Source organism: Thermoascus crustaceus, assembly GCF_041956765.1.
Source record: "Thermoascus crustaceus strain CBS 181.67 unplaced genomic scaffold VTN00scaffold_13, whole genome shotgun sequence".
NCBI classification, from domain to species: domain Eukaryota; kingdom Fungi; phylum Ascomycota; class Eurotiomycetes; order Eurotiales; family Thermoascaceae; genus Thermoascus; species Thermoascus crustaceus.
The window spans coordinates 338,678-363,670 of record NW_027192539.1 but is presented as its reverse complement, the minus strand read 5'-3'; the positions used below and the strand labels follow the sequence as shown (position 1 = coordinate 363,670).

Sequence of the window (24,993 nt, the reverse complement as noted above, 5' to 3'; positions counted from 1 at the left end):
GATTAATAATAATAATAATAATCGCCTGCAACCGCCAATTCCCGGTGCGCGCGCATAATATAAAGGCTCACCTCGGCGAATATAACGACCCTTGACGGCATGGGACGAGTCATTACAAGAGGACCATCTAGATCCACCCAGCATCGATCACAATGCTTTGGTTGGTCACTCCCAAACTGTCATCAGCAGCTAACCACAAAGCCAATCGAGCGACCTCTTCAGGCTGCAGGAGCCTCTTCAGCGCTTGACGATCCAAGATCAACGCTTCATACTCGGGCGTGATAATCTCGCGCTTCTGCCTCTCCGTCGCAATTGCGCCGGGCATGATGCTGTTCACCCGCACTCCCTTTGGCCCAAACTCGTGCGCCAATGACTTGGTCAGACCAGCCGTACCGGCCTTGCATGCATTGTAGGGGGCGACTTTCCTGCCCGGAATCACCCACGAGATGCTGCCCAGGTTGATAACCGACGAAGACTTGGCCTCGAGCAATCCCGAGAGTAGTGACTGTGTCAGAAAGAACTGATGTCGGAGGTTCACCGCTATGCTGGTGTCCCATTGTTCTAAAGTGACGTCGGGAGTCAGTTGGCGCACGTCGTTGGCAGCGTTATTGATGAGCACATGGATGCGAGGGAATCGCTCCAGTATCTTGGCTGCTGTCGGCCTCACGGCCCCTTCGACGTCGCTAACATCGCACTCGTAGTAGACAGGCGTGTGTGCAACATTGGCATCGGCGAGCTTCTGCACCAGCTCAAAACCGGGCGAGGACTGGATGTCAAGAATGATAACTTGAGCTCCCTGGTGAGCAAAGGCTTCCACCATGGACGCACCGATGCCCGTAGCGCCTCCGGATATGACGACAATACGATCTCGAAGGCTGGGATATATGGCGTAGTGCGTTTGGTTGGACATTTTGCTTGGTTTCACGCCTCAGAAGGTTAGACCGCTGCTGTTGGATAACAAATGGAGCGATTACAACTCATGTATGATATACGCTTTAACCATCGATTGTCTGAGCTCTGATATATAAAACCCCGCATGCCCCTCCTCCAGCACGTGAAAGAGTGCAGAGAACTGCGACCACAGAGATTCGAAGATGGGATTGGGAGATTCTGTCGGAGAAACTCCGAACTGCTGAATAACTCTGTTACACTGCGTCTTCGATAGCACATTCATCCTTGTTTCGATTTTGGTATCCCTTACTCCAGACACACCAGTGGCACTAGTATGGTCGGTTTTTGGCACTTCTTCATGTCCTTTCAATCTCGATACGTGACACAGATTCAGTGAGAAACCATAGGAACTGGTGCCCTTCATACATATGTCAATTGGCAATTCAAATCGTGGCTCGGAGCGACAAATGAATGATTAACTATTGTTATTTGTCTTTTTACGTATCTGAGAGAAGCCGAGGCGCTGACAATATCTAGCACGCCGGCATGGGAACTTTATATTTCGGAAGTCCCTTTACTCCGACGTCAAGTCGGTATATATTCCCCGCGTACGATGCCGACTCAGAGTACTTCTCTGACTCCACCTCCGCGGCAGTTGTAATGAAGAGCTCTGTTCCCACAAACACGGGACAGGTGACGAAACGAGTGGGGAGTTCGATTTTACCGGTGACTTTGCCATCTAGAGAGATCCTGAGAACTGCAGAGCCACCCCATAGCGCTAGCCAGATGTTGTCTTCCTCATCGATTACCAGTCCATCCGGGACGTTAAAGTTATTGGCGCCATCGAGATGGAAGAACACGCGCTGGTTTCGAATATCGCCGGTGTTGGCGTCGTAGTCGAAAGCGTACACGTTGCCCGATCTCGATTCGGCCCAGAACATGACCGTGTTGGCGCGGTTCCATCCCATGCCGTTTGGAGTGATAACATTTTCTACGACTCTATGGAGCTTGCCGTCAGGATCGAGGCGCAGTACCATGCCGTCCTCAGTTGATCCGACATTCTGTCGTCGAACATCACGCCTGGAATATGCGGCCGCGGCAGTCAACAGCGCCGTCGTTGGCGCGCATCTGGCGATCCAGGATTTTCAGCAAAACATTTACTTAAACGAGTGGAAAAGCAGTCGCGAGATCTCAATTACTAACCTATGTCCTATCTCCTTAACAGTCTCCTCATTGAATAACTTGCGAAAATACGAGAGCTCCCCGGTCTTGCAGTTCAAAGTGGCAAAGCCAGGCTTCGCTCCAGCGTAATCAGATCGTCGGACCCCTCGATGTCGGCGGTTACTCTGCACCTTATCGTTAACTTCATGGTCGTGAAATTTCTAGGTCACATTGATTTCTCTCTAGATAAAAAGACCTACCCTATTGTATTATCCTTGGTCGAGAATTCTCTGAGAGTCTCGGGGCTCTTGGACACACTGAGCACGAACACCTTTTCAGCATAGATGTCGACGAAGCGGAGCTCACCGCGATCCGCATTGTAGAACGGCCCCTCGAGGAGTGGGCTGTTAAGAGCGAGATATGGCTAAAAGACATCCGTAGTGTTAGACCGTGAAACGATCAAGCAGAGGTACTGCCCAAGTTTCTATGTCGTCCATAGCGTATATGAAAGCTCCAGTATGAGTGCGGGGTAAGAGCATACAGTAGATGACGAGATACAGAATAATATAAACTGACCACGAGATCCTGGCATGGATGCATGGACAACCTCGGATCTCTCCGCTGTTTTCAAAACGCGGATACCGAAATCCGCATCGGAGATCAAGAGCACGGAGAACCACCGATGCTCCTCACCACAAGGGCTTCGCTGCCAGTCGCCAAAGTCAATGGTTCTTCGCATATTGCTGATGCGTTGCACACTCCTCCAACTCGTTCTTCAGACGAAAGAAGCACTAAGATGGTGGAGGAGGTTCGACATCCGCGCTGCAGCGATCGACGCAACACACGTGAAGTATGTACCATGCTTCCGACCACATATTATCCCTTACAGTACTAACGCTATATCTGTCAGATTTCAAAGATGTGAAAGCCTATGGGTTGGCAAATTGACGCGGCCTACCACGCCACTGGCTAAGTGCTGGATTCATATATAAACGCAACCGCATGCTGACATGACGAGTAGCTGCTGCCTGATGTAATGGAGTGTGTCCACGATCGTTGCAGACAGTGGGACATGGCAAGAAGCAGCTTTGCGATTTCAGAATAGCCACTGGCAGCTGCTGTATACACTGGTGTACACCTGTCGGGTCCTGTAAGTGTGATGTCCTCTGTAGGCTGCTGAATATAATGGCGTTGATAGATTGGGGGTCGATTTAAATTCGCTGCGCGATTGAGAAGCAATTTGTTTGGTAATTTTAACGTCGCCCTATATCGAAACAATGATCCTGCCGTTGAAGTCATCATCTTCGCTAAACTCGGCAAAGGCGTCCCGTCCTGTCTACACTTTCCGGCCATCCTCAGATATCTGGGCGCTAGTGATTAATTTGTATTAAGACTAAAGAGCTCCAGAGACTCTTAGTGCAGTCAATTTGCGGGGGAAATCCGGGCGAAGATGAAATGGAGGTTGTAGACGAGCCTTGGCCCTCGGCAGACTGCTACAACCTGCCGTTCTACTAGTCAGGGATCTTCGATGATCTCCTCCAGATGCAGAGCGACCAAAGCCATGATAGGAGATTCGCCCCAGAGCACGGTTCGCAGCTGTTCCACAATGACGTGCGCCTTGCACCTCTGTGCCATGGACATGCCCAGGATGAGATTCTGTTGTCCCCTGATGGAGGTTCCACGCGGCTCGATGACATAGGTTTTGGCTCGAGTCTTTGTCTCAGCAAATCTATTCTGAGCCTGTCGGAGATGTTCCCACAAGCTTTCCTGCGGATATATATCATTACCCCGGATCCACCACCCCGCATTCTCACCTCAACCGTTGTTGGAGGAATTGCAGTGTTGCCTGAAATTCAAAGCTCCTTTTACTCTGATTCTTGTCTTCGAACTATACCTGGCGTCTTGTGGAAACCGGCAACCGCCATCATGGGGTTCGGGGTTCCCTACTTTCCCGCCTGGCATGGTAAGACGCTAGTCTATATGATCACCTTTTGCTGCTCAGCGGGGTTTATTCTGTTCGGTATGTGGTCTCTTTTCATTGGGCGGAATGCACTCTCTGACAAGAAGCCGTTCGCAGGATACGACCAAGGTGTCATGGCGGGCATTATCGGCGCCAAAAATCAATTCGGAAAGGATTTCGACCATCCGAGTGCTGGATTGCAGGGAACGATATTGGCTGTCTACGAAGTCCCTGCGTCATCTCACCTAAAATGTTTCTCTCAATGTCTAACCCGAAGTCATAGGTCGGCGCATGTACAGGCTCTCTGTTGACAATCTTCTTCGGTGACTTGCTGGGACGGCGAAGGACCATTCTAGTGGGCACCTTGATCCAAGTCATCGGGACCATTATCCAGATCACATCTTGGAATATCCCCCAGATCATTGTGGGACGAGTTGTTACAGGCGTTGGTGTGGGTGCCCTCACATCGACCATTCCGACTTACCAAAGTGAGACGTGTTCTCCGAAGGACAGAGGGAAGGTTCTGGCGATCGACTGCACCGTGACTTTGATAGGGGTCGTCGTGGCCTACTGGTATGGACAAACGCCCCGTTTTGCTCCGTCTCAACAGTATCACGGAGGATTATCTGCTGACCATGTGTTTTGCAGGATCGACTATGGGTTCGCGCACGTCAACGGTCCTGCACAGTGGCGCTTCCCGGTTGGGCTCCAGCTCGTCTTCTCCGTTGTGACGGTTGCGCTTCTACTGTTCTTGCCAGAAACTCCTCGTTGGTTAGCGAAGCACGGTAATCAAGAGGAATCGCGTGCGGTGATAGCCCGCCTCGCCGAAAACGATATCCCCTTGGACCATCCCGATGTCATGAAATTATACAACAGTATCCAAGATGCCCTCTCCCTGGAGTCGGCAGGTGGCTCCTTCAAGTACCGGGAACTCTTCACCGGCGACCAGCTGCAGAATTACCGCCGCATGCTCCTTTGCCTCGCGGTCGATGGCTTCTCTCAGTTGTCCGGTATCAATCTTATTACCTACTATGCGCCCGTCATTTTCGAATCCATTGGACTCTCTCGTGACATCTCATTACTGGTGGCTGGTTTCAACGCAGTGGAGTATTTGCTGGCCTCGATGATTCCCATCTGGATCATTGACAAGGTCGGACGACGGCAGCTCATGATCACAGGCTGCACCGGGCAGGCCTTCTGCATGATGGTGCTGGCTATCACAGTCCAGAATGGAAGTCAAGCAGCCGGATACGTCGCGTGCGTTTGTTTGTTTCTCTTTAATACCTTCTTCTCATGGGGTTGGCTCACGGTAAGCATCCACGATTCGAACGCCAGGAGACTATGAAACTGACTCATGATGTGGCCAGTCTCCCTGGCTCTACGCTCCCGAAGTGTGTACCCTGCGAATCCGCCAAAAGGGCGCTGCCGCCGCATCTGCTTCGTTCTGGATTTGCAACTTCATCGTCGTTGAAATCACGCCTATCTGTTTCAGCACGATTGGCTGGAAGACGTACCTCCTCTTCATGTCCACGAATGCGGCCATCATTCCGATCGTGTTCCTCTTCTTTGTAAGTCGATTTTGGTTTTTCTTTCTTTTCCCAGCGGTCGTTTGATGGACACAGCTAATAATCTGCCATTGCAGCCTGAAACAACAGGCATGCCATTGGAATGTGCCGATCATCTCTTTGAAGGGAAGGGCTTTACGCGAGGAGCCCACCGAGGGAAGAAGCATGTACGCGAAGTCATTGAGCGATTTAACAACGCCCGCCCGGACCAAACCTCGACTACGGAGAACTTTGAGGATTCCGCAGACAAGAAGTCTGTCCGGCGGTAACCTCTCGTTCAAATGTGTGGTCATGTTGTTCAAAGTACTAGGAGGTACCTATATTGAGACTGCTATGGGAGGAAAGAATTTCAGGCTCGATGCACTCTTGATGTTTAAGTACATAGAAATACGACGCGATTATATTCTCGGTTCTAGATCTTCTTACCACTCGTTACCTTGGTTCAGAGGTGAGAGAGCTATACATGGACGTGTGCCGCTTGGCCTCGTCCGTGATCGGTAGCGTCGTCTTGGTATTTTCTCGGGTGTTTCTTGGCAATATCTTGTGATCTCTTGTTTGAACATGACGACAGCGTACAGCTCCTGATCTACCGAGTTTGAGGGTTTGACATTTTTTTCAGGCATTAATCAGGATCTCACAGGTCCGGTTAGACGCTGTCCGCAGTGCTACCGACGTTTATCCCCCTCAGGTTAAAATCGTACGACGATCCAGCACGGAAGATGTAGCGACCGATCTGCCGCTCACTAATCGCACGTATCTTGCATCAATCGGACTGGAACAAAAAAAATCAAGAGAGTATGACGTCTCTCGGAAATCGTCGCGCGCAGGAGCCCGGAGATGGCACTGTGTCTAGCATATCACCGTGCATAACTGCTTGTGTCTGCATAACGACCACCTTGACGTCAAGTCGGGGATGATCACCAGATCCGTTTTCCCCTTCTCCGAAATCAGGACCAGCAGTGCAGAGCGTGACAGTGCCGACTCGGTATCCGACAACCATGAGCATGGGTGAATCCAGTCGGGATGCAAGCGTCGTCGAAAGGAGCCTCGGCCGACTTTCCAGCAATAATACGGGGGACAGTTCCTGGCGGGTCCATGGGTCGCCATGACGATCCTTGCGAATGCTGAGTCGATAGTATCGATGCTCCGCAGCATGCGTCCCCACACCCGACTATAAGCTTAAACGGTGGTATTGGGCAAGACCAGCGTCTGGTGGAGCGCCGATGGAGACCCGTGGAGAACGCCGGATGTAGGGTATCGATCGCTATAACTGCCTGCAGCGATGCATAATGCGACGGGTTTCCTTGTTTTGGTCCGTTTTTTCCTGTGCCTTTCGCCACTGCCCCTTGCGCAATAAAAGACCACTTGGGGTACCCCGGATTCCTGCAAGGACGACAACTCCTGTCCCTCCCCCCCCCCCAAATCTCCGTGCCAAACTGCCCAAGATCGAACGTGCGCAGTGTCCAGTGCTCACCATGGCGCCGCCAAGATTCGCTGGCATGACGGGCCGGCCGCTGTCGTTGACCGTGTCGACCGTTGCGACGATGGGTTTCTTGCTGTTCGGATACGACCGTAAGTGTGTCCCGCGAGATGGCGAAGAGGAAGATGCTCAGAGTTGATAGAGGGTGTCATGTCCGGTATCATCTCTGATCCGGCATTCAACGATATGTTCACGGCGACCAAGGGCGACAACACCATGCAGGCGGCCGTGACCGCTGTGTATGAAGTCGGTATGTAGTCAGTCCTTGCCCGTGCCAGCGCCTTCAACGAGTCTGACCGCCTCCCCAGGATGTCTCGTCGGTGCCATCTTTGCTCTGCTGTTTGGTGACAGGCTCGGTCGTCGATGGATGATCGTTTTAGGTGCGACCATCATGATCGTTGGTGTCATCATCCAGGTGACAGCATTCCCCAATCATATCCCGCTCCTCCAGTTCTTCTTCGGTCGAGTCATCACAGGCATTGGCAACGGAATGAACACGTCCACCATCCCCACCTACCAGGCCGAGTGCTCCAAAACGAGCAACCGTGGTCTGTTGATATGTATCGAAGGTGGTGTCATTGCCATTGGCACGGCCATTGCGTATTGGATCGACTTTGGTGCCCACTATGGCCCACCGGACCTGGTCTGGCGATTCCCCATTGCCTTCCAGATTCTCTTCGGTCTCGTCATTATTGTTGGAATGTACTACCTGCCCGAGTCTCCTCGTTATCTGATCTCCAAGGATCGCATTTCCGACGGTGAGACGGTTCTGGCGGCGTTGGGTGGTTTCGAGATCGACGACGTCCGAACGCAAGTCCAAAAGAACTTGGTCCTCGATTCCGTGCGAGCGTAAGTTGACTGTTAATCCAAGTTGTCGTTCACCAGGCTAACAATGGGGTCCAGTGCAGGTGCAATGAACAACACCAAGCTGTCGGATCTGTTCACAGGCGGTCCGTCCCAGCACTTTCGTCGCATGCTTATCGGTTCTTCCTCTCAGATCTTCCAGCAGCTGTCTGGCTGCAACGCTGTCATCTACTATCTCCCTGTCCTGCTGCAACAGTCCCTGGGCCAGTCGCGGGATTTTGCCCTGCTCATCGGCGGTGTCAACATGATCTGCTACGCCATCTTCGCAACCTTCTCCTGGTTCTTCATCGAGAAGATCGGCCGTCGCAAGCTGTTCCTGGGCGGTACCTACGGCCAGCTCGCGGCCATGATCATCGTGTTCGCATGCCTGATCCCAGGTGACGCTTCCAGCGCCAAAGGCGCCATCTTCGGCTTCTTCATGTACATGTGCTTCTTCGGCGCCACCTGGCTGCCCCTGCCCTGGCTCTATCCCGCGGAGCTCTCCCCAATCAAGACCCGAGCCAAGGCCAACGCCATCTCCACCTGCAGCAACTGGCTGTTCAACTTCACCGTCGTCATGATCACCCCGGTCATGGTCGCCCACATCCACTGGGGGACCTACCTCTTCTTCGCCGCGTGGAACGCACTCTTCATTCCCGTCATCTGGTTCTTCTACCCCGAAACTGCGGGCCGCAGTCTGGAGGAGATCGACCTCATCTTCGAGAAGGGCTACAGGGAGAAGATGAGCTACGTCCGCGCCTCCAAGGAGCTGCCCCGGTCCACTGATGATGAGGTCGAGGTCGAGGCCGAGGCCAAGGACCTGGAATACGCCGGCGAGTGGAACGACGAGATTGAGAAGGGCACCACGCATCATGACAGCCCGTCTCCCCAGGAGACCTCGACCTAAGCTGAACTACCTAGGTAGCTGTAACATTAGGACCACAACAACAGGCTTTATAAACGATAAGAAATGGCTTCAGATTATAGAACTGATTAGAGTGCTATAAACCCCTGTTATGCACTTCGTCGGGTTCCGAGTCGTCGCAATGGCTTGGCTTGGGCTTTTGTAGTAGGTCAAACACTATATATAACGATCTCGAAATCGAGAGAGCACGGGGAAGAACCACCGATGCTTCTCACCACAAGGACGACTTAACCTCTTTGGCTGCCAGTAGGTAGCGAGGTCCAATAGTTCATTCATTCCATCTTGCCGATCCATGCAACGCTCTCCAAGCTGTCGTGTCGTGTAGGCGAGCATCAATCGAGTCCGACATCCGCGCTGTAGCGATCTGAGAGGAATTGCACCAAGTTATGCATTGTATGATTAGAAGTTAATGCTATATGGGAAAAAGGGTTTGTGTAAATATATATAATTGATACCTAGCGTGAAGACATGATATATAGATTTTGTATCGTGCTCAGGGAGATAGGATTGTGCACTTTACTTTCTTCCTAACTACCAACTTGAGTTATGCTTCTGCTGCCAAACTGCCATCGGCCCCTGTACAGCATTCAACAGCATTGACACTTCCTCCCTTATGACTCCGAAACTCAACCAGTTTAAGCATTTGTGTCTGTCACCATGTGTGACATTATCCTTACACAGCCTTTTCCGGGCCATCAACTGAGCTTTCATTCCTAATGATTACGTCAGTGTCATCCATCGATCATTGTGAGACCTAAAGTGTCTAGTTAGTGCTGGAACCCCAGGAAAAAAAGAAAGAGAGATTTATTGCCCTGAAGAAAAAAATAAATTCGCAGGTGGACAAAAGATTTTCAAATGACTTACTCTCCACCTCCCATCCAGCTCATTTTCCCAAGCTGCTCTTGGTATTTGTATTCGCAAACCGTACCATACACCGGGAAAGGTGAGAAATCTCGACTACTATAGTTTTGTTCCAAAGTCAACCATTATTAAAAAAAATAAAAAAGGCCAGGAGTTACGAATGTACAATACTCACCGCCAGATTTGTAATTGTCTGTTTTGCAGTACGCATTGTACATCTTGCCAGCCCGGATCGGGAACTTGAAGACATTCGTCTGATCGAAGATATTCACGGCGCACACGATGGCATCAAGCCCAGCTGGGCCAGTATGGTCGTTGACAAACGAACGACGGGTCGCCCCCACCAGGCGTCGGCGGTTGATCCGTCATCAATCAGAGAGAATGTGTAGTTGTGTTTGAAGACCCATGAGATCTATCATGAGGTTAGCGTGTCTGCTTTAAGGACTGGATTACTGCAAGATTTAACGACCGGCATTACCTTGTTGTTCTCCTGGGAGGGGGATATGATATCATCAGCAACAGGAGACTGATACCTGGGACGCAGAGGGGGGTAAACCCACTCTTACAGGATTGTCATCAGGAGGCGGTTGATCCTCGGGGTACTCGGTAAGTCTTTGTGTGTTCTTCGCACCCGCTGGTCCATATTCGCGTGCGGCGGTCCAAGCTGAGAATTCAAATGTTATAACCTGTCGAATAGTCAACACCGGGATCAAACGTACAGCTGTCTGACCATTCTCTCCAATTGTCTCCTCGCACAGCGCCATCTGCCACGACCGGCTCCAGCTGGCCCCAATTCGATTGCATAAAACCTACCATGCCTAACCAAGTGGGTAAGCGTTAACATGGGATATATGGGTATAAACAAGCCGTACCTAGGCGGATTTACTAAGACACTGACCGTCCCAGTTGTTTTGTAAGCGTTGACGCAGGTTTGCAATCGCTCGTTCGCTGGCAGCCAAGCCCCGCCTTCTTCTGAAGATGCCCATGGAAACTGGTCACATTGTAGATTGAGGTCCCTTCGATTTAAGGCCGTGTTGAGAGCCCTCTGTTCAAGTGCGCAATAACTCAGGCTACCCTTTTCGGGCTTTCGAAGCGGTGTCGAGGGACATTGCTCCCTTCGCCTTGGCCCTATTCTCTCCCATGAGTATGTCAGGGTTATTCGTCGCTGACTGATGCGTTTGTAGCCGGTGCAAAGGCTGTCTACGATGCGTATGGCTCCAGTTTCTGGATCGTCAAAACTAACTGGTGAAAATGACTGGCAGTTAACTACATAAGAGTCAGCAGATACTTTATCTCTCCATAGAATAATTCTTATGAAACTTACATCTGAGCTCCGGGATCTTGATATCGGCACTGCTGCCACGAGGGCATCCCAGATGCTGCGAAAATTGCGGCGGGTTTGGATAACGCCTACAACAACATCTGCGTCGGGACCATCTCCCACTCAGACAGGAATAATTAATACATGTAGGTACCGGAACCCCATCATCAATTGCTGATTCTCACTGAATACGTCTGCAGGCAACAATTACTACAAGGTGATGTCTGGCGATTCCTGCCAGAAGATTGTCGACGACTCCGGCGGTGCCTTCACGCTGCAGCAATTGTGAGTTTTCCGTTACCAGATACATACATCACGAATTTCTAATTCTCTATTTTCCAATTACTCCTGGAATCCCGCCGTAGGTGTAAGTATCCTCCGTGATTGGTTTTCAATTAGGTTCAGCCCACTGATCCTGCTGCTTCGCAGTCCGATTGCTCGTCTCTTTGGGTCGGATACTATGTCTGCGTTGGCATTTCGCCAAACAGAAAGACCTGAGACGTCTTGGTTGATGTATGATTACTCAATAGTTGTATATACAAAACCTTAACAGCAGTCTCGAATAATTTCAAACAGCCACCGCAAAATCCCCAAAAAAGCTCTGCCATGAAGTCGGGAAGTAAAAGAGATTGAGTCCTGGGAAATCCCACTCCAAGACAAATTGCTTCGGCACGAAAGATTGCAGATCAGTCTGCGCATCGAATGACTTCCAGAATGGCTCAGAAGCTCCCGAGTCCGCTAATCCGCCATCTGTTTCGCTCACATTCTCTCTGAGCGCCCGTTCAAACTTCTCAATGCCAAGCCTGATGATCTGGAGATAGATCTCGCCGTTGCTGTGATTGTTGCTACTTACCCCGCCTCCCTTGGACATTTGCTGCAGGAGGCAATTGCCGTCTTCTAAAAGTTGCATGTTTTCTTCTGCGCTCTCTGGAAGGATCCGCGAGAGCTTTAAAAGGAAGAGGAAGCAAAATGTACACTTGGCCCACACAAAGTCCATTGCATATTTCAACCTTGAAAGATAGAGGTCAGGATCGGTGATGATAAGTTTCAGGTGCTTCTTGGCACTGCGTTTGGCCATTAGGAGAATGTCATGTTCCACCGTGGACATTGCCCTGTCTTTAATTAGAAAGCTTGAATGAGGACTGCGAAGTCGAGAATGGGATTGAGGGATGCGAATACGTACGCAACGTTCTCCACACCTATATATCGAAGAGCTTTACAGTGAACCATCATTTCAGCCCAGCATCTCTGGATGCGGAGATTTGTCGAATGAAATGGCGCTTCATCTCCCGCAACTGGAGAACTCTCTTTTCCGATCGAATGATACAACTCAGTATATGCTAGCGGGACTTAGGGATATTTTACGGTTTGCGTCTCACCAATAACTCGAATCCAATCGCTAGAGTCGCTTAGCAATTATATCTCAGGCGGCAGTATTAGATTACATACTCAAACCATATGTCAAGATCAAGTTTAGCGTCTCGAATACAGTCTGTGATTTTTGATTGATCGTGATGCAATGCTGTACCCAAAGAGTCGTTTATCTTCGCTGTGATCTGAGTCAGAATGCGATTTCGCCACATGGAATGCTGCTCTTACCTCTCAGTAAATTAAGCTGTGTTGAAACCACGTCAACTTTCAATTATGAAATGCGAATTGGTTTTAATTGTTCATACCTCAACTTGAGATAGCAGCCTCAAATCCAATGTTGTCGAGAAAGAATGATTCAGTAAGACCCTGCATCGACGAGTGTCCCCTGTAAAACGAATCCCTGCAGGCTTACCTGCGTCAAGATGAAAACTAGGAGCAGTTAGTGGAATCGATCTTTGGCAAAAAAGAAGTAGTGTTACAGCGAACATATGCTCCAAAACCAAAAGCCCGAACCAAGTTCTTGCCTTGCGCATCAGTAAAAGTTCTACTTCCTCAATATCCTCCGGAAGTCGAGATCGGTCGTCCATATCGCTCAGAGCTAATCGTCCGGTTAACTGCTCATACGCTGCAGGCAATTCCTGATCAACAGCCATTCTCGTTGCAAATGATAAAATTAATGAGCGCTCCGCGGAATAGCAAGCCACAACAAGCATTGCCTGGATTGATTCTAGACGGTTCATCTTTGGATTCTGGATCACGACATTGATCCACTTCTTCAACTCGGCATCCAGAAGATCTGAGATCTGAAATCCAGACTCTGACAATATGCAATTAGCAACAACTCAAGCCCGAAACGGTTGGCTTTATACGATTTTCAATCCGACAACCTACGGTGCATATTGCATTCAGGAGGATGCTGCTGCGAGCACGCACGGAATCAAAGGTGTCGAACCGGGGATCGAAAATTGGGATAAACCTATCCTGTACATTGGGTTATTAATGCCAGCACAGAAGAAGTCGCTGGGTCGAACATACGCATCCTTGGAAGAATCTGTTATCAAGTCAGTTAACTTTGTTCTAAGCGCTGGTTATTGCTTGATCCTCTCACACTTGGAAAGCCGACACAGCCTGATCAATTGATATTAAACCCCTCGATATGAAATCGATTATCGGTTCATTCTGTACCTCAAATACACATTGTTTCCTCTTTGAAGAAGATATATGCCCAGTCCGTCCAGGGACAGATGACTGTGTGGCTATCTTGTCCTGTGTCGAGGATAACGGAGATTGTTGATCATCGGAAGAAATGAGATCTGATCGAGTTGCATCATTCATGCACTGAGCAATCCCCATCAAACTACTTCCATCATAGCTCTCACGTGCTAATGGTTGCTCACTATCCTGTTGTGGAGGCGCCGCTGACGACATTGAAGCTAGAGGAGAGCTGCGGACGGGGTTCTGCATCTCGTCGACTTGTTCCGCCAAACGTTGCACCTGTAATTCGAGGATTTCTAACCGCCTGTAGAGACGTCAAACACGGAACATGGCTTATAGGTAAGGATTTCGAACGAACTGGACTGTCAGATCTCTTGGCACTTCAAAGAAGACGCAACGCTTTCCCGTATTTCGGCATCTGCGGAGAGAGAGGGTATTGATGAGCGAAGCACTGTTATCCAGCTAATACGGCATGACCAACCTTGTACATGGACGCTTCATATCACATTTCAGCTGCGTAGGCAGGTTAGTATGCTCGTCACTGTAAGCACACCTCCCGTCAATAGACAATCTCGTACTTTCGACTGTCGACAAGAGCTGCAAGCTTTCTGGGACTCATCAGCTTCCGCACCTGAACTTCATCGACATGACGCTTGTTCAGACTCTACCGGTAGTCTCTTCTTTCCAGTTGCTGCAGAAGCAGCGCGTAAATAATTTTCTGTTTCCATACTGGCTGCAAAGGAGCTGCAGGGTTCCATGATCCATGGCGCTGGAGAAACGCACGTGGTAATAAGGCCCCGAAAGCGGGGGCGGGACTTCGAGCCTATATTCTCGGCTCCGCAACGGCTCGGGAAATCATCTGAGTAGCAGCTAGATATCTCGGTCCATTATGACCCGAGAGCCATTCTACCGGATAACTGCGCGCTAACCCAACTCTAGCAAATGATATGGCGGTTCATAGAAAAAGCTTTGTTTTTAAGTAAAGGAGATGGCATCAATATGGATACTGGAGGAACGTACGAAGAGCTACGAACAGTGGTAGAATGTAGCTCGTTCTAATATACATAGACGAAGTCCTCATTCTCCATATCGGTAAGATCCTTGAGAGCATTCTCGTCAACTTGGCCCTGCTGTCCTGTCCCGTCGTCTTTCCCTTCATTGACTGCGCGAACAGCATCCATGGAGCGGTCAACTACCTTCCCGGTCTTCCCCATTCTTTTACGTCTTCTCTCGTGGCTTTTGTTGAGCGAGAAAAGATGCGACATGTTGATTCTATAAGCCGTTAGTACGATAACCGAAACGAATCAGATAACGCTAGATATACAGATATAGGACAACTAGTACGATGAACAGTGCAAGACTAGAACGGCTTTAGCATCGTTATGTTGAATAATTGGAAGCATAATTCCGCTTACTTGGATCGAAGCCCGCGAGAATAAAGAGGTGCTTCTGCGGTTGTATACAATGTCGGTCCGATAACCTGTCTGTGTTAGTCGCTAGACCTCTCCGCTTGCTCAGCTTCTGCATACATTGCCCGCGCATTGGCCTACAATTAGAATACCCGTTGTCACCTTCTTCTTCGTCTCCCCAGCTGTATTCGCTGCAGACCAAGAGTATATTAATGGCGCTGTAACTGATTACAATTTGCTCCCGAAAGTAATATGGGTACGTCACCATGACTTACTTATTCCCGGATATACCGATATCTTGTAAAATGCATCAGTACAGTGACTTCCTTAAATGTGTATTGTGTAACATACCAAATAGTATCCAACTAATAATGCAGACCTCTGCGAGGCATCGTGTGGGATGCACAGGAGCATAACACATCCAGCGATGGGCGGTAGCGACAGAAGAGTTAGAACAGGACCCTTCACTTTTAGAACCATAGCCAGCCATGCTCCTCCCATTGTTGCCACCAACTGGACGGCTCCGAAAGGAATATTGAATAGTATTGCTTTAAACTCGTCGAACCCGAATGACTTGACAATCAAGGGGCCAAACGTGGACACACCGCCGCTAGGAATACTATTTTAACGTGAGTACACTATCAGTGAAGTGTATACAAAATTAGAACCCACGAGATTGAAAACATCATAGCGAACCAAAGCCAGGTCTTCAAGTCCAGGATCGATTCCTTGGCATGGCTCCATTTCCAGACATCACTTTTTATTCCCTGCTGGTTCATGCGCAACCTGGTGTTTTAAGTAATTCGCTTTTCAGATACAATACTTTTCATACATACCTCTCAATAGCAACTAATTTATCCTCTGCTTTCAAAAAATTTGCTTTCATTGGCGAATCGGGCATGAAAATCCTGCAGGTCAAATGTCAGAAATTATCGCAGCGTTGGGTTCAAGGAGTGGAACGGGGAGAAAAGCCATGAGATGATGCTTACAGGACAGTAGCTGCAAATCCGACGGTAATAAGGCCGAAGAACAAAAAAATTATCTTTCTCGCATATTAGCCAAATATTTCATGAATCGATTGATGCAGGCAACTGACCTGGTAAGGTTCGAAGATGGGAGAATTTATATGGCCGAGACCGTAACTTAGCAGACTACCAAACTTTTTACAAAGCATCAATGTCAGGAACAAGCTAAAAACACACTTAGGAGTCCGCCTACCATATTTGTGATACCATTCATGGCGTACCAAGCTCCGAGCCTTACAGGTTGTTCTCGCCGACGCCACCACATTTGCGTCACAGCAATGAAAGCAGGCGCTGCATTGCGGAATTAGTAACCTGTGTTTCAATTTCTCGGATCATAGGAGCAGCAATAGTATTACCAATTCCAGCTTCAAGCGCCCCGAGAAACATTCGACATAGCAGCAGGCCCGTGAAATTGTGCGCCGCTGTCATACAAGACAGAACAGCTCCCCAAAGGAAGACTGAAATGGCCAGAAACTTTCCCAACGGCACTTTCACCAAGAGGTATGCCAGTAATGGTTGCACAACAAGTTGTGCGAGATATACCACGGATCCGAGCCAAGAATACTGCAAACCAACGAGATTGGTCTTTTCCACCAGGCCAAAAACGGACGCATAAGCCAGCGTCGTTTTATCGAGGGACTGCAGGAAATAGATTCCCAGGATGATGGGCAAGATCCTTAGGTCGATCTTGCGAAGAACGCGGCTGTTATTCTCCGGCGTGAGGACTATTGAGTGTCCGACATCTTCCAGTAATTCGACAGCCTTATCCTTGTCAGGAGTCTGGACATGAGCTTGACGCCTGTGGTTTCCGGTCTCGATCTCAATTGATTCGACCATCTGCTCCTGGCGTTCTTTTCGGACTGATGCCGGAGGTGCCTCGGACATACTTTTCAAGAAAAGCTATGTCACTTTTGAAGTATGGAATATGACTGGATATTAACAGAAGATTGCTTTCAGCAACGATATCAAGCAAGGGACGCAAGCAATTTGTGCCTCGTAGATATATAGGGGACATCGTAAAACATAAAGAAATCGTCTCGGGTAGCGCCACCTATACAGTGGCCTGATCCCCGGCGGCTATTGAGGGCAGTCATTGTCGGCATTTGTTCGACCAATCTTCTATGATCCTTGTTGTCTCTCCTCAGTGACAAAGAGAGGGAATCGGCGATCGGAGATAAACTCCGTTGACGCCAAGCTAGTCTTGTGGAGAGATTGCGGGGAAGGTCGGGAAGGAGATATACATATTCTGGGGTTGTGAGGAGTCGTCGGAGATGAACACCGAACGCCGACACCCTGTATGTCACGACGTCTTCGCCTTGTGCTTCTTTGAAATACACATATATACGCTCCTGTTTCCAGTACAATATTGCTTTTAAGATGGATCAATTTTTTAGAGAATCTCTCTCGGACAGTACGCCAGCCTTGAAGAAACATCCGACATTCGTCACAGAAACTCACCATGCCGCAGAAAGAATTTTGCCCTCGGGGTTACCAACCCTACGGCTCGGAAAATGACGATAAGAGTCCTTCCTTGCACTTACGCTCAAGCGGTCATGGACCTGTCTTTGATTTTACATTTGAACCGGTCCGCCCGAATCTCTTCCGAGTGACGTTTACATCTCAAGATCACCCGGTCCCTCCGTATCCCAGTGTGAAAAAGCCAACAGTTGATCTCCAAGATGTCAGCATCACCACCACCGTTATTAGTGCAACAAGCAAAACGATGGAGGTCGGAGACATCACGGCATCGGTGGAATGGAGCGATACTCCGGTTGTCTCCTTGTCCTGGACCGGGTCAGATAAGAACCTGCATCGCGATCTCCCTTTTCGATCCTATGTCGCAGATTCGGCCGGTATTGCTCACTACTCTACACACGACAGGAATGCCCTTCATGTGGGACTAGGAGAGAAAACCGCGCCAATGGATCTCACGGGTCGCCATTTCATTTTGTCCGCCACCGATTGCTTCGGTTACGATGTCTACCGCACCGATCCACTATATAAACACATTCCATTGCTGGTAAAGGCGACGCCAGAGGGGTGCGTGGCGATCTTTTCGACATCTCATAGTCGAGGCACCTGGTCGGTTGGTTCGGAGGTCGACGGACTGTGGGGTCACTTCAAAGTATACCGACAAGATTACGGAGGTCTAGAGGAGTATCTGATTGTTGGAAGAACCCTGAAAGACGTCGTGAGGAGCTACGCAGAGCTAGTTGGTTTTCCCAGGTTGGTCCCTCGTTGGGCGTACGGATATATATCTGGTGGCTACAAGTATACAATGATGGATGACCCTCCTGCCTACCAGGGCCTCCTGGAGTTTGCAGACAAACTCAAAGAGCACGACATCCCTTGCTCGGCGCATCAGATGAGCTCAGGCTACTCGATCTCGGAGCATGAGCCGAAGGTCCGCAATGTGTTCACGTGGAATAGACATCGATTTCCCAACCCGGAAGAATGGATCTCAAAGTATCATTCTTTGGGACTTCGTCTGCTCTCGAATATCAAACCGTTCGTCCTTACCTCCCATCCGGATTACCAAAAGCTCGTTGATGCCGGCGCTCTATTTAGAAATCCGGAGACCAAAGGCCCGGGGACGATGCGTTTGTGGAGCGCTGGCGGCGGCCAAGGAGGTGATGGCTGTCACCTTGACTTTACGTCGTCCTTTGCTTTCAAGTGGTGGTATGACGGTGTTCAAGGTCTCAAGCATTCTGGCATAGACGGAATGTGGAACGACAACAATGAATACACTCTCCCGAACGATGACTGGGAGTTAGCCTTGGAGGGCAATGTGCCTCAAATGAACGTCAAGAACTCCGTCGGTCTCTGGGGTCGTGCCCTACATACAGAGCTGATGGGGAAAGCTTCCCACAATGCCCTTCTCGACTTAGAGCCGGGAAAACGGCCATTCGTTCTGACTAGGAGTGCAACTGCGGGTACTCTTCGATATGCTTCAAGCTCTTGGAGCGGAGACAATGTAACTAGCTGGGAAGGTATGAAGGGCGCAAATGCAATATCCCTGACGGCCGGCATTTGTCTTCTGCAGGTGAGAGATTCAACTTCAATTTATTACGACCCCATACTAATTGTCCCAGTCCTACGGCCACGATATCGGCGGCTTCGAAGGTAAGCCCGCTACCCCCAACATTCCCTTAAAAAAAGGATAGACTAACGATAAACCAGGCCCGCAGCCTTCCCCCGAACTTTTGCGCCGCTGGATCCAGCTCGGCATATATTCCCCACGATTCGCCATCAACTGCTTCAAAACCTCCCCGAAGGACTACTCAGTCGGCGAGGTAATCGAGCCCTGGATGTATCCCGAAATCACGCCTCTTATCCGCGACACAATAAAGCGACGCTACGAGATCCTACCCTACATATACTCTCTCGGGCTGGAGAGCCATCTATACGCATCCCCACCTCAACGTTGGGTCGGATGGGGCTACGAAACGGACCCCGAAGTGTGGTCGACAAGGCTAAAGTCCGGTCAAGAGCAATACTGGTTCGGCGACACAATACTTGTCGGCGGAGTCTACAATCCAGGTGTATCCGTCGCAAAGATATACCTCCCTCGAAAGGCCAATGACAAATTCGACTACGGGTACGTGAACATGAACGCCCCGTACACTTACTTTGCCTCAGGCCAGTGGGTAGAAGTGCCAGCAGCATGGAAAGACAGCATACCTCTCTTGGCAAAGATTGGAGGCGCCATTCCTGTCGGGAAGAGCTGCACGACAAGGGTCCCAGGGGAGAATGATCCTGCCGCATCGGCTCTCGAATTAGACGATTATCGCGGAGTCGAGATATTCCCACCGCGAGGCAGTTCTCATGGGAATATATTTTCTTCGTCGTGGTTCGAAGACGACGGAATTTCGCTTCATCCGCAGATTACGAAGTTTACCATCAGCTACAGCTCAACAGAGGAGAGAATTACTGTTGGTTTTACACGAGGCGGAGGTTTCGTTCCTGCGTGGAAGAACTTGGATATCATTCTGCATAATGGTGATGAGAGACATGTCGTTTCGGATGACGGGACTCCATTCGGGTTTGTGGGCAAAGACCGACGAGGCCGGCTGGTTTATAGACTAAAGGCATTGAACTGAACTCAGCATTTTGTTTCAAATACTTTGCATTTCTTTGTGTACAGTAATAGCCAGAGAGGATAAGAAACAGGTAGAACTAAAGAAGACGAAGACGAAGAGCAAGACGAAGAAACAAAAACCCGAAAACCGCACATCATAGTCTGTAGATAACAGCCCATACATATAGTTCAGAACAGCAAGAAACTCGTCATCGACCCACTGGTTGCTAAACTCTTGTTCCGACAGTGAAAAGACACATTAAATTAGGGATAGTAGGCATTAATCACTTCCAAAAAGAAATCTTTGTATTTCTCCATACGTAGTTCCGACTGAGGATGTCTCAACGCTGATTAACACGAATCGCTACTTGACCATGAAGGACTAGAGATGTTTCGTCCTTGAAGAGGCGGCATCCCGGCGCCGAAGAGTAAACATACTTGAATCCAAGGTGTGGAGACGTTCTTAAAACATGGTTACCACTGCCCAAAGCCACTGCGCACAAGGCTATCATATATGATAATACGAACCTTGAATATCGTCAAATGCATCAAGAACGCGCTTCAGCTCCAGTCTTGTGCTGGTGCTCCCCCCTGGGCATTGTTGAATCAATGTCTGTAGCATAGCTTCCATCCTTTCCGTTGTTTCATCCACTCTTTCTATTCTTTTTTCCACTCTTCCCATTATTTCTTCCAATATTGATGTTTCCGCTCCAGTGCTTGCCTCCTGAGGTGCGGATGCAGGGTGGCTATTGGGACATCATGGACAGGCAGCTGGATGTTTTGTGGTGCTTCCAATTCTGCAAGATTGTCGGAGAATAGACAATGGGGATCCTGCTCAGCACAACTCTCGCAAGGTTCGGTACCTGAGCACTAAAAACATTAAGATCATTAGCCCTTGTACACATCAAAGATAACAGAACATACCTTCAGCTTGTCTCTTCTGCGTTATACACTTCCACGACCGATGTCAACACTCCCATAGGTACAGAGTATGTAAACTGGGAGGATACAGGTAGCACAGGGAGAGAACTCTCGAACCTCACAGGGCAGCGTCACAGATAATGCAGGGCGACAGCAAAGAGTGTGGTCAGGTATTCAAATGTTAGAATCAAAAGAAGAATTATATCTACCGAAGGATGTATTTTAGAACTATAGGGTATCTGCGCATCCTATCTACCTAATCTATCCTTCACGGACAGACATATCTACAGTTTGAATCGACCGCGCCAATGTCTCTCCTGTTATTGTCTCGACATCTCAACATCATCCGGGCTGCCAAAGTATCTGACCAACTCCTGGTCGAGCTCCGCCCCGGTAAGACGAGGCATCTTCAAGCTCTGCTTGACCGGCGAAATACCCTGGGCGTTGGCGCTCGCAAACATAACATCGAGCTCCTCGAGCGTGCGGCCCTTGGTCTCAGGGAAAAAAAAGTAGACGCAGGGGACGAGCGCGGCGTTGAACACGGCGAAGATAATGTACGTGCGGTACCCAAGATTGGCGAACGCGGGCGGCGTGATCATTACGATCAGGAAGTTGGACATCCAGTTCGAGCTTGTCGACAGCGCGTTGGCCTGGATTCGGATGCGCAGGTTCGTGATCTCTGCCGGATACAGCCACGTCATGCCCAGCCAGCCGATGGCGAAGAAGGTGTTGAACACGAACAGGAATACGGAGGCAGTCACACCGTAGCGCGTCTCAAGCAGCGGGGCACCGTTGGGGAGGGTGACGCCGGTCGAGACCGTACCGGCAAGAATAGCCATAGAGGCCATCATACCGAAGGCGCCGATTAACATCAGATTGCGTCTGCCGGTCCGTTCGATTAGGGGAAGTGCGATGAGGGAGGCGAGAAAGTACTCAGTACCGTTGCAGGCAGCCAGGAGACGTGCCATTGCCGGGTCGAAACCAAGCGAGTTTTCGAACAGGAATGTGGCGTAGTAGGTGATAAGATTGATACCGCAGATCTGCTGGAAGAACTGGGCAACCATGGCTAGTGTAGTGCGGCGGAAGTTCTGCGAGGGTCCATTGGTAAGGAGTTCGCGCATCTTGAATCCACCGTCACGGCTTTGGACTTCCAGAGCCTCGTTGATGTTGCGCAATTCTTCCTCTACCGCAGGATCGTCCTCGGGCTTGCCCACCAGACGGGCGGTAACATCCCGTGCCTCCGTATGGCGCCCACGCATGATAAGCCACCGTGGAGAATCTGGAAGGTACAGCAGACCGATCATGACAATGATAGTGAAGAATGACTGGAACATGATGGGAAATCGCCAGCGGACTGAACCGGTGAGGAAGTAGAACCCATAATCGACCCAATAAGCGATCATGATACCGGCCGAGATGAGGGCTCCTGAGAGCATAATCAAAACTCCACGCTGGTGAGGTCTCGCACACTCACTCTGCCACGTGGGAATCGCTATACCAAGTCAGTAGACAGCGCAGTAAACGTGAAAAGCGTAACGCATACTGGAAGTGACCATTCCGTTGCCAATGCCACCCACAACGCGGCCTGAGACGAAGAGCCCGTATTCAAAAGAAGCTGCTTGCATGATGGTGCCGACGATCATGATCAATGAGCCCCAAAATGTGGAGGACTTTCGACCCCATTGTTCTCCATAAAAGAGAATAAGCAGCGACCCAAGCCAACATCCGATCTGGTAGATGGCAACGCCAGCAGCTTGAGTATTTGCATCTCCAGTGCAGTTATTCGGGTCCGGAATCGTGTTACGCGGGTTGTCAAGCCAGCAGAGATCGTTGGACTGCTGTCGAGGAGTCATAAGCGTCAAGTTCTCTTGGAAGGAGTCGAGCGTCAACAAGGCACTGAGTACTCCCTGGTCATAGCCAAACATGAGAAAACCACAGCTGGCAATAAATCCGATGGACCAGTTTAGAGCTCTTCCCGACAGATAGGCGCCGCCAACTTTCCACTCTGGTAGATCCCCCATCCGACCGAAGAAGGCCATAAGCCCGGTGGAGGAGCTGGATTTTTGGCGTTCATACTTGATTTGCTCTTCCTTGTCGAGTTGCCGCTCGGGAGATGAACCGGAGACGTTAACATGCTGGAACTCCGGGGACAACCCGGTGGATTGTTTTTCTGAAGGCTTTGACATGATGCTGCTGCTTCAGTGCACGGCTCTACCCCAGACATGAACCTGGGGAGTCGGGGTAGCGAGGCCCACTTTTATAGCCACCCCCATGGCACAGGCGCTCGTATCAGCGAGTGCCGTTTGCGACGTAAAGGGTTTCCGCCGAGGCTCCGCCTTTCCGCCCGATGCATCCACAGCTCCGCCAAGGCTGAATATGGCGGGGCTTGGCACTGGTCTTGGCGGCGGAATACTCGAATCGGGAAACCCGAGGATATCGCCAAGGTTGTATGCACCTGCACAGCACACTTATGCTGCACGCTTTCCTCGCCACGAGACAGTGCCAAAAGCTCAGCGGACACATGCATCCTCGCTAATCGCTTATCTCGTGCGAATTGCTTTTCCGCAGGCTGAATCATGGCCGACGTCATCGCACAGAATCCCAAAAATACCAAGAGAACAGCTCCTCTGGGCAGGCGGTTGCGAGCCGCGAGACTTTCTTGTCGATGCCATGCGACAATTTCCTGCATGTAACCCATCCCCGCGCTTGGTCCAGCCAGGAGCGCTCTGTCGATGAAGATGACGGCGCAGCACTATACCTCCGCGCAGCGTCCACAAGGGGCTGCCTTGGCGGAGAAGCTGAAAACATGCAGTAGGCCTTCCGGTCGGGGAAGTCCGTTGAATCGCGGTCAAGCCGCAGTGAAGAACAGGAAATACCGCATGGCCCACTAGATGCGTCCGCGAGAACTCCATGCTCTGCCTGTCGGGGGTCTGAAGGGGGGCACATTGAATCCGGTCTGTAGATCCGATCCCGAGGCCAACAGAAGTCTGCTAGTAGCACGATGGCGATTGGAAGAAAATAATGTAAAGCAAATAAGATAGGCTACGTTTAGTTGGAAGCAAGGAGGCGATGCATGAACCTTGGGACACAGCTGCTGCGTGTTCCCCTGTACACATCTCTTCTGGCTTCAGGATATAACCATTAGGCAGGCCCTGCAAAATGTGAAAAAGAATCAATTCTTCCAGGCCACCTTTGTAAATTTTCCGCTAGAAAATACCAATATTGATTGGAAATGGACATCATTGCTCCGTATTCAAGCAGTGCCTCTATTTTTGGCCCCCACGAATTGGGCAACAACAGACCAAACTCAGGGCAGTATAGAAGCTGCAGCAAAAGACGCCTTCTCGAAAGGCACATGCGACTCATCAGATCGACAATGCTTTAAGGAGTATCTTAGTTGCATGTATGCAGCAGAGAAAAGCGCATGCTAGCGGTGAGATGCTGATCGACATCTTCGAGATCGCAACTTCGAAATCTCGCTGTTGCGGATCGGCCGATGTGGTCACGTGCACGTCCACTCAACCCTCAATATCCAAAGGCTCAAGACGACCTCTCTTTGCAACTATCGTCTCTCTGTTGCTTTCAGCAGAACCAACACTACACGACATCAAAGATTGAGTCACCACAGTATGAGCTCCCTGCAGCCGGACGAGCCGGCCGCACCTCCGAGGGCTAGCCCTATCAGCCACTGGGATCGACGCTGCGACCGCCGATCCGTCATGGTTACCGCGTAGCGGCAGGTCAGCCACATAACGCTGTATAAAGAACTTGATCTCAGACGCAGTCGGCTTGGTGGCGCCCGGCGGTCTTCATTGATCTCTTGGGTAGTCGGGGATGTCCTATCGTAGCTGACAGAATATTACCTATCTAGGATACCGTTCAGAGTCTGGAACATATGATGCCGATTACTTCAACAGTCTGATCCATCGGATGAGCATACCAAACCGCCAATACCTGCGGATGGGAC

At 50.1% G+C, this 24,993-nt stretch overlaps 10 protein-coding genes across 10 annotated transcripts; 3 read left to right on the top strand and 7 right to left on the bottom strand.

The window, feature by feature from the left end:
- Positions 1-127: 127 nt before the first annotated feature.
- Positions 128-910, bottom strand: VTN00DRAFT_3294 (uncharacterized protein; the record flags this gene model as incomplete). The annotated part of the gene is made up of 1 exon (XM_069429595.1): positions 128-910. One exon carries the CDS (start codon positions 908-910, stop codon positions 128-130), a length of 783 nt encoding a protein of 260 aa, XP_069283032.1.
- Positions 911-1,424: 514 nt separating this feature from the next.
- On the bottom strand, positions 1,425-2,791 carry VTN00DRAFT_3293 (uncharacterized protein; the record flags this gene model as incomplete). Its single annotated transcript, XM_069429594.1, has 3 exons — positions 1,425-2,019; positions 2,313-2,476; positions 2,594-2,791. The coding sequence occupies 3 exons, from the start codon at positions 2,789-2,791 to the stop codon at positions 1,425-1,427; spliced, it is 957 nt and encodes a 318-aa protein (XP_069283031.1).
- A 1,187-nt stretch (positions 2,792-3,978) lies between these two features.
- On the top strand, positions 3,979-5,846 carry VTN00DRAFT_3292 (uncharacterized protein; the record flags this gene model as incomplete). Its single annotated transcript, XM_069429593.1, has 5 exons — positions 3,979-4,239; positions 4,296-4,585; positions 4,661-5,321; positions 5,380-5,580; positions 5,655-5,846. 5 exons carry the CDS (start codon positions 3,979-3,981, stop codon positions 5,844-5,846), a joined length of 1,605 nt encoding a protein of 534 aa, XP_069283030.1.
- Positions 5,847-7,052: 1,206 nt separating this feature from the next.
- VTN00DRAFT_3291 (uncharacterized protein) lies at positions 7,053-8,807 on the top strand (the record flags this gene model as incomplete). Its single annotated transcript, XM_069429592.1, has 4 exons — positions 7,053-7,149; positions 7,200-7,307; positions 7,366-7,906; positions 7,961-8,807. The coding sequence occupies 4 exons, from the start codon at positions 7,053-7,055 to the stop codon at positions 8,805-8,807; spliced, it is 1,593 nt and encodes a 530-aa protein (XP_069283029.1).
- Positions 8,808-9,954: 1,147 nt separating this feature from the next.
- VTN00DRAFT_3290 (uncharacterized protein) lies at positions 9,955-10,450 on the bottom strand (the record flags this gene model as incomplete). The annotated part of the gene is made up of 4 exons (XM_069429591.1): positions 9,955-10,098; positions 10,165-10,176; positions 10,253-10,372; positions 10,406-10,450. The coding sequence occupies 4 exons, from the start codon at positions 10,448-10,450 to the stop codon at positions 9,955-9,957; spliced, it is 321 nt and encodes a 106-aa protein (XP_069283028.1).
- A 1,125-nt stretch (positions 10,451-11,575) lies between these two features.
- VTN00DRAFT_3289 (uncharacterized protein) lies at positions 11,576-14,094 on the bottom strand (the record flags this gene model as incomplete). The annotated part of the gene is made up of 12 exons (XM_069429589.1): positions 11,576-12,119; positions 12,191-12,221; positions 12,536-12,556; positions 12,607-12,622; positions 12,684-12,807; positions 12,865-13,195; positions 13,248-13,359; positions 13,414-13,429; positions 13,487-13,506; positions 13,564-13,897; positions 13,952-14,011; positions 14,075-14,094. The coding sequence occupies 12 exons, from the start codon at positions 14,092-14,094 to the stop codon at positions 11,576-11,578; spliced, it is 1,629 nt and encodes a 542-aa protein (XP_069283027.1).
- A 554-nt stretch (positions 14,095-14,648) lies between these two features.
- Positions 14,649-16,912, bottom strand: VTN00DRAFT_3288 (uncharacterized protein; the record flags this gene model as incomplete). The annotated part of the gene is made up of 12 exons (XM_069429588.1): positions 14,649-14,865; positions 14,918-14,953; positions 15,009-15,073; positions 15,144-15,220; positions 15,278-15,299; positions 15,354-15,621; positions 15,675-15,788; positions 15,839-15,910; positions 15,992-16,044; positions 16,099-16,161; positions 16,221-16,318; positions 16,384-16,912. 12 exons carry the CDS (start codon positions 16,910-16,912, stop codon positions 14,649-14,651), a joined length of 1,614 nt encoding a protein of 537 aa, XP_069283026.1.
- A 574-nt stretch (positions 16,913-17,486) lies between these two features.
- VTN00DRAFT_3287 (uncharacterized protein) lies at positions 17,487-20,127 on the top strand (the record flags this gene model as incomplete). The annotated part of the gene is made up of 3 exons (XM_069429587.1): positions 17,487-19,070; positions 19,120-19,150; positions 19,208-20,127. 3 exons carry the CDS (start codon positions 17,487-17,489, stop codon positions 20,125-20,127), a joined length of 2,535 nt encoding a protein of 844 aa, XP_069283025.1.
- A 1,219-nt stretch (positions 20,128-21,346) lies between these two features.
- Positions 21,347-23,212, bottom strand: VTN00DRAFT_3286 (uncharacterized protein; the record flags this gene model as incomplete). Its single annotated transcript, XM_069429586.1, has 2 exons — positions 21,347-22,518; positions 22,570-23,212. 2 exons carry the CDS (start codon positions 23,210-23,212, stop codon positions 21,347-21,349), a joined length of 1,815 nt encoding a protein of 604 aa, XP_069283024.1.
- A 400-nt stretch (positions 23,213-23,612) lies between these two features.
- On the bottom strand, positions 23,613-23,972 carry VTN00DRAFT_3285 (uncharacterized protein; the record flags this gene model as incomplete). Its single annotated transcript, XM_069429585.1, has 1 exon — positions 23,613-23,972. The coding sequence occupies one exon, from the start codon at positions 23,970-23,972 to the stop codon at positions 23,613-23,615; it is 360 nt and encodes a 119-aa protein (XP_069283023.1).
- Between the last annotated feature and the right edge of the window lie 1,021 nt (positions 23,973-24,993).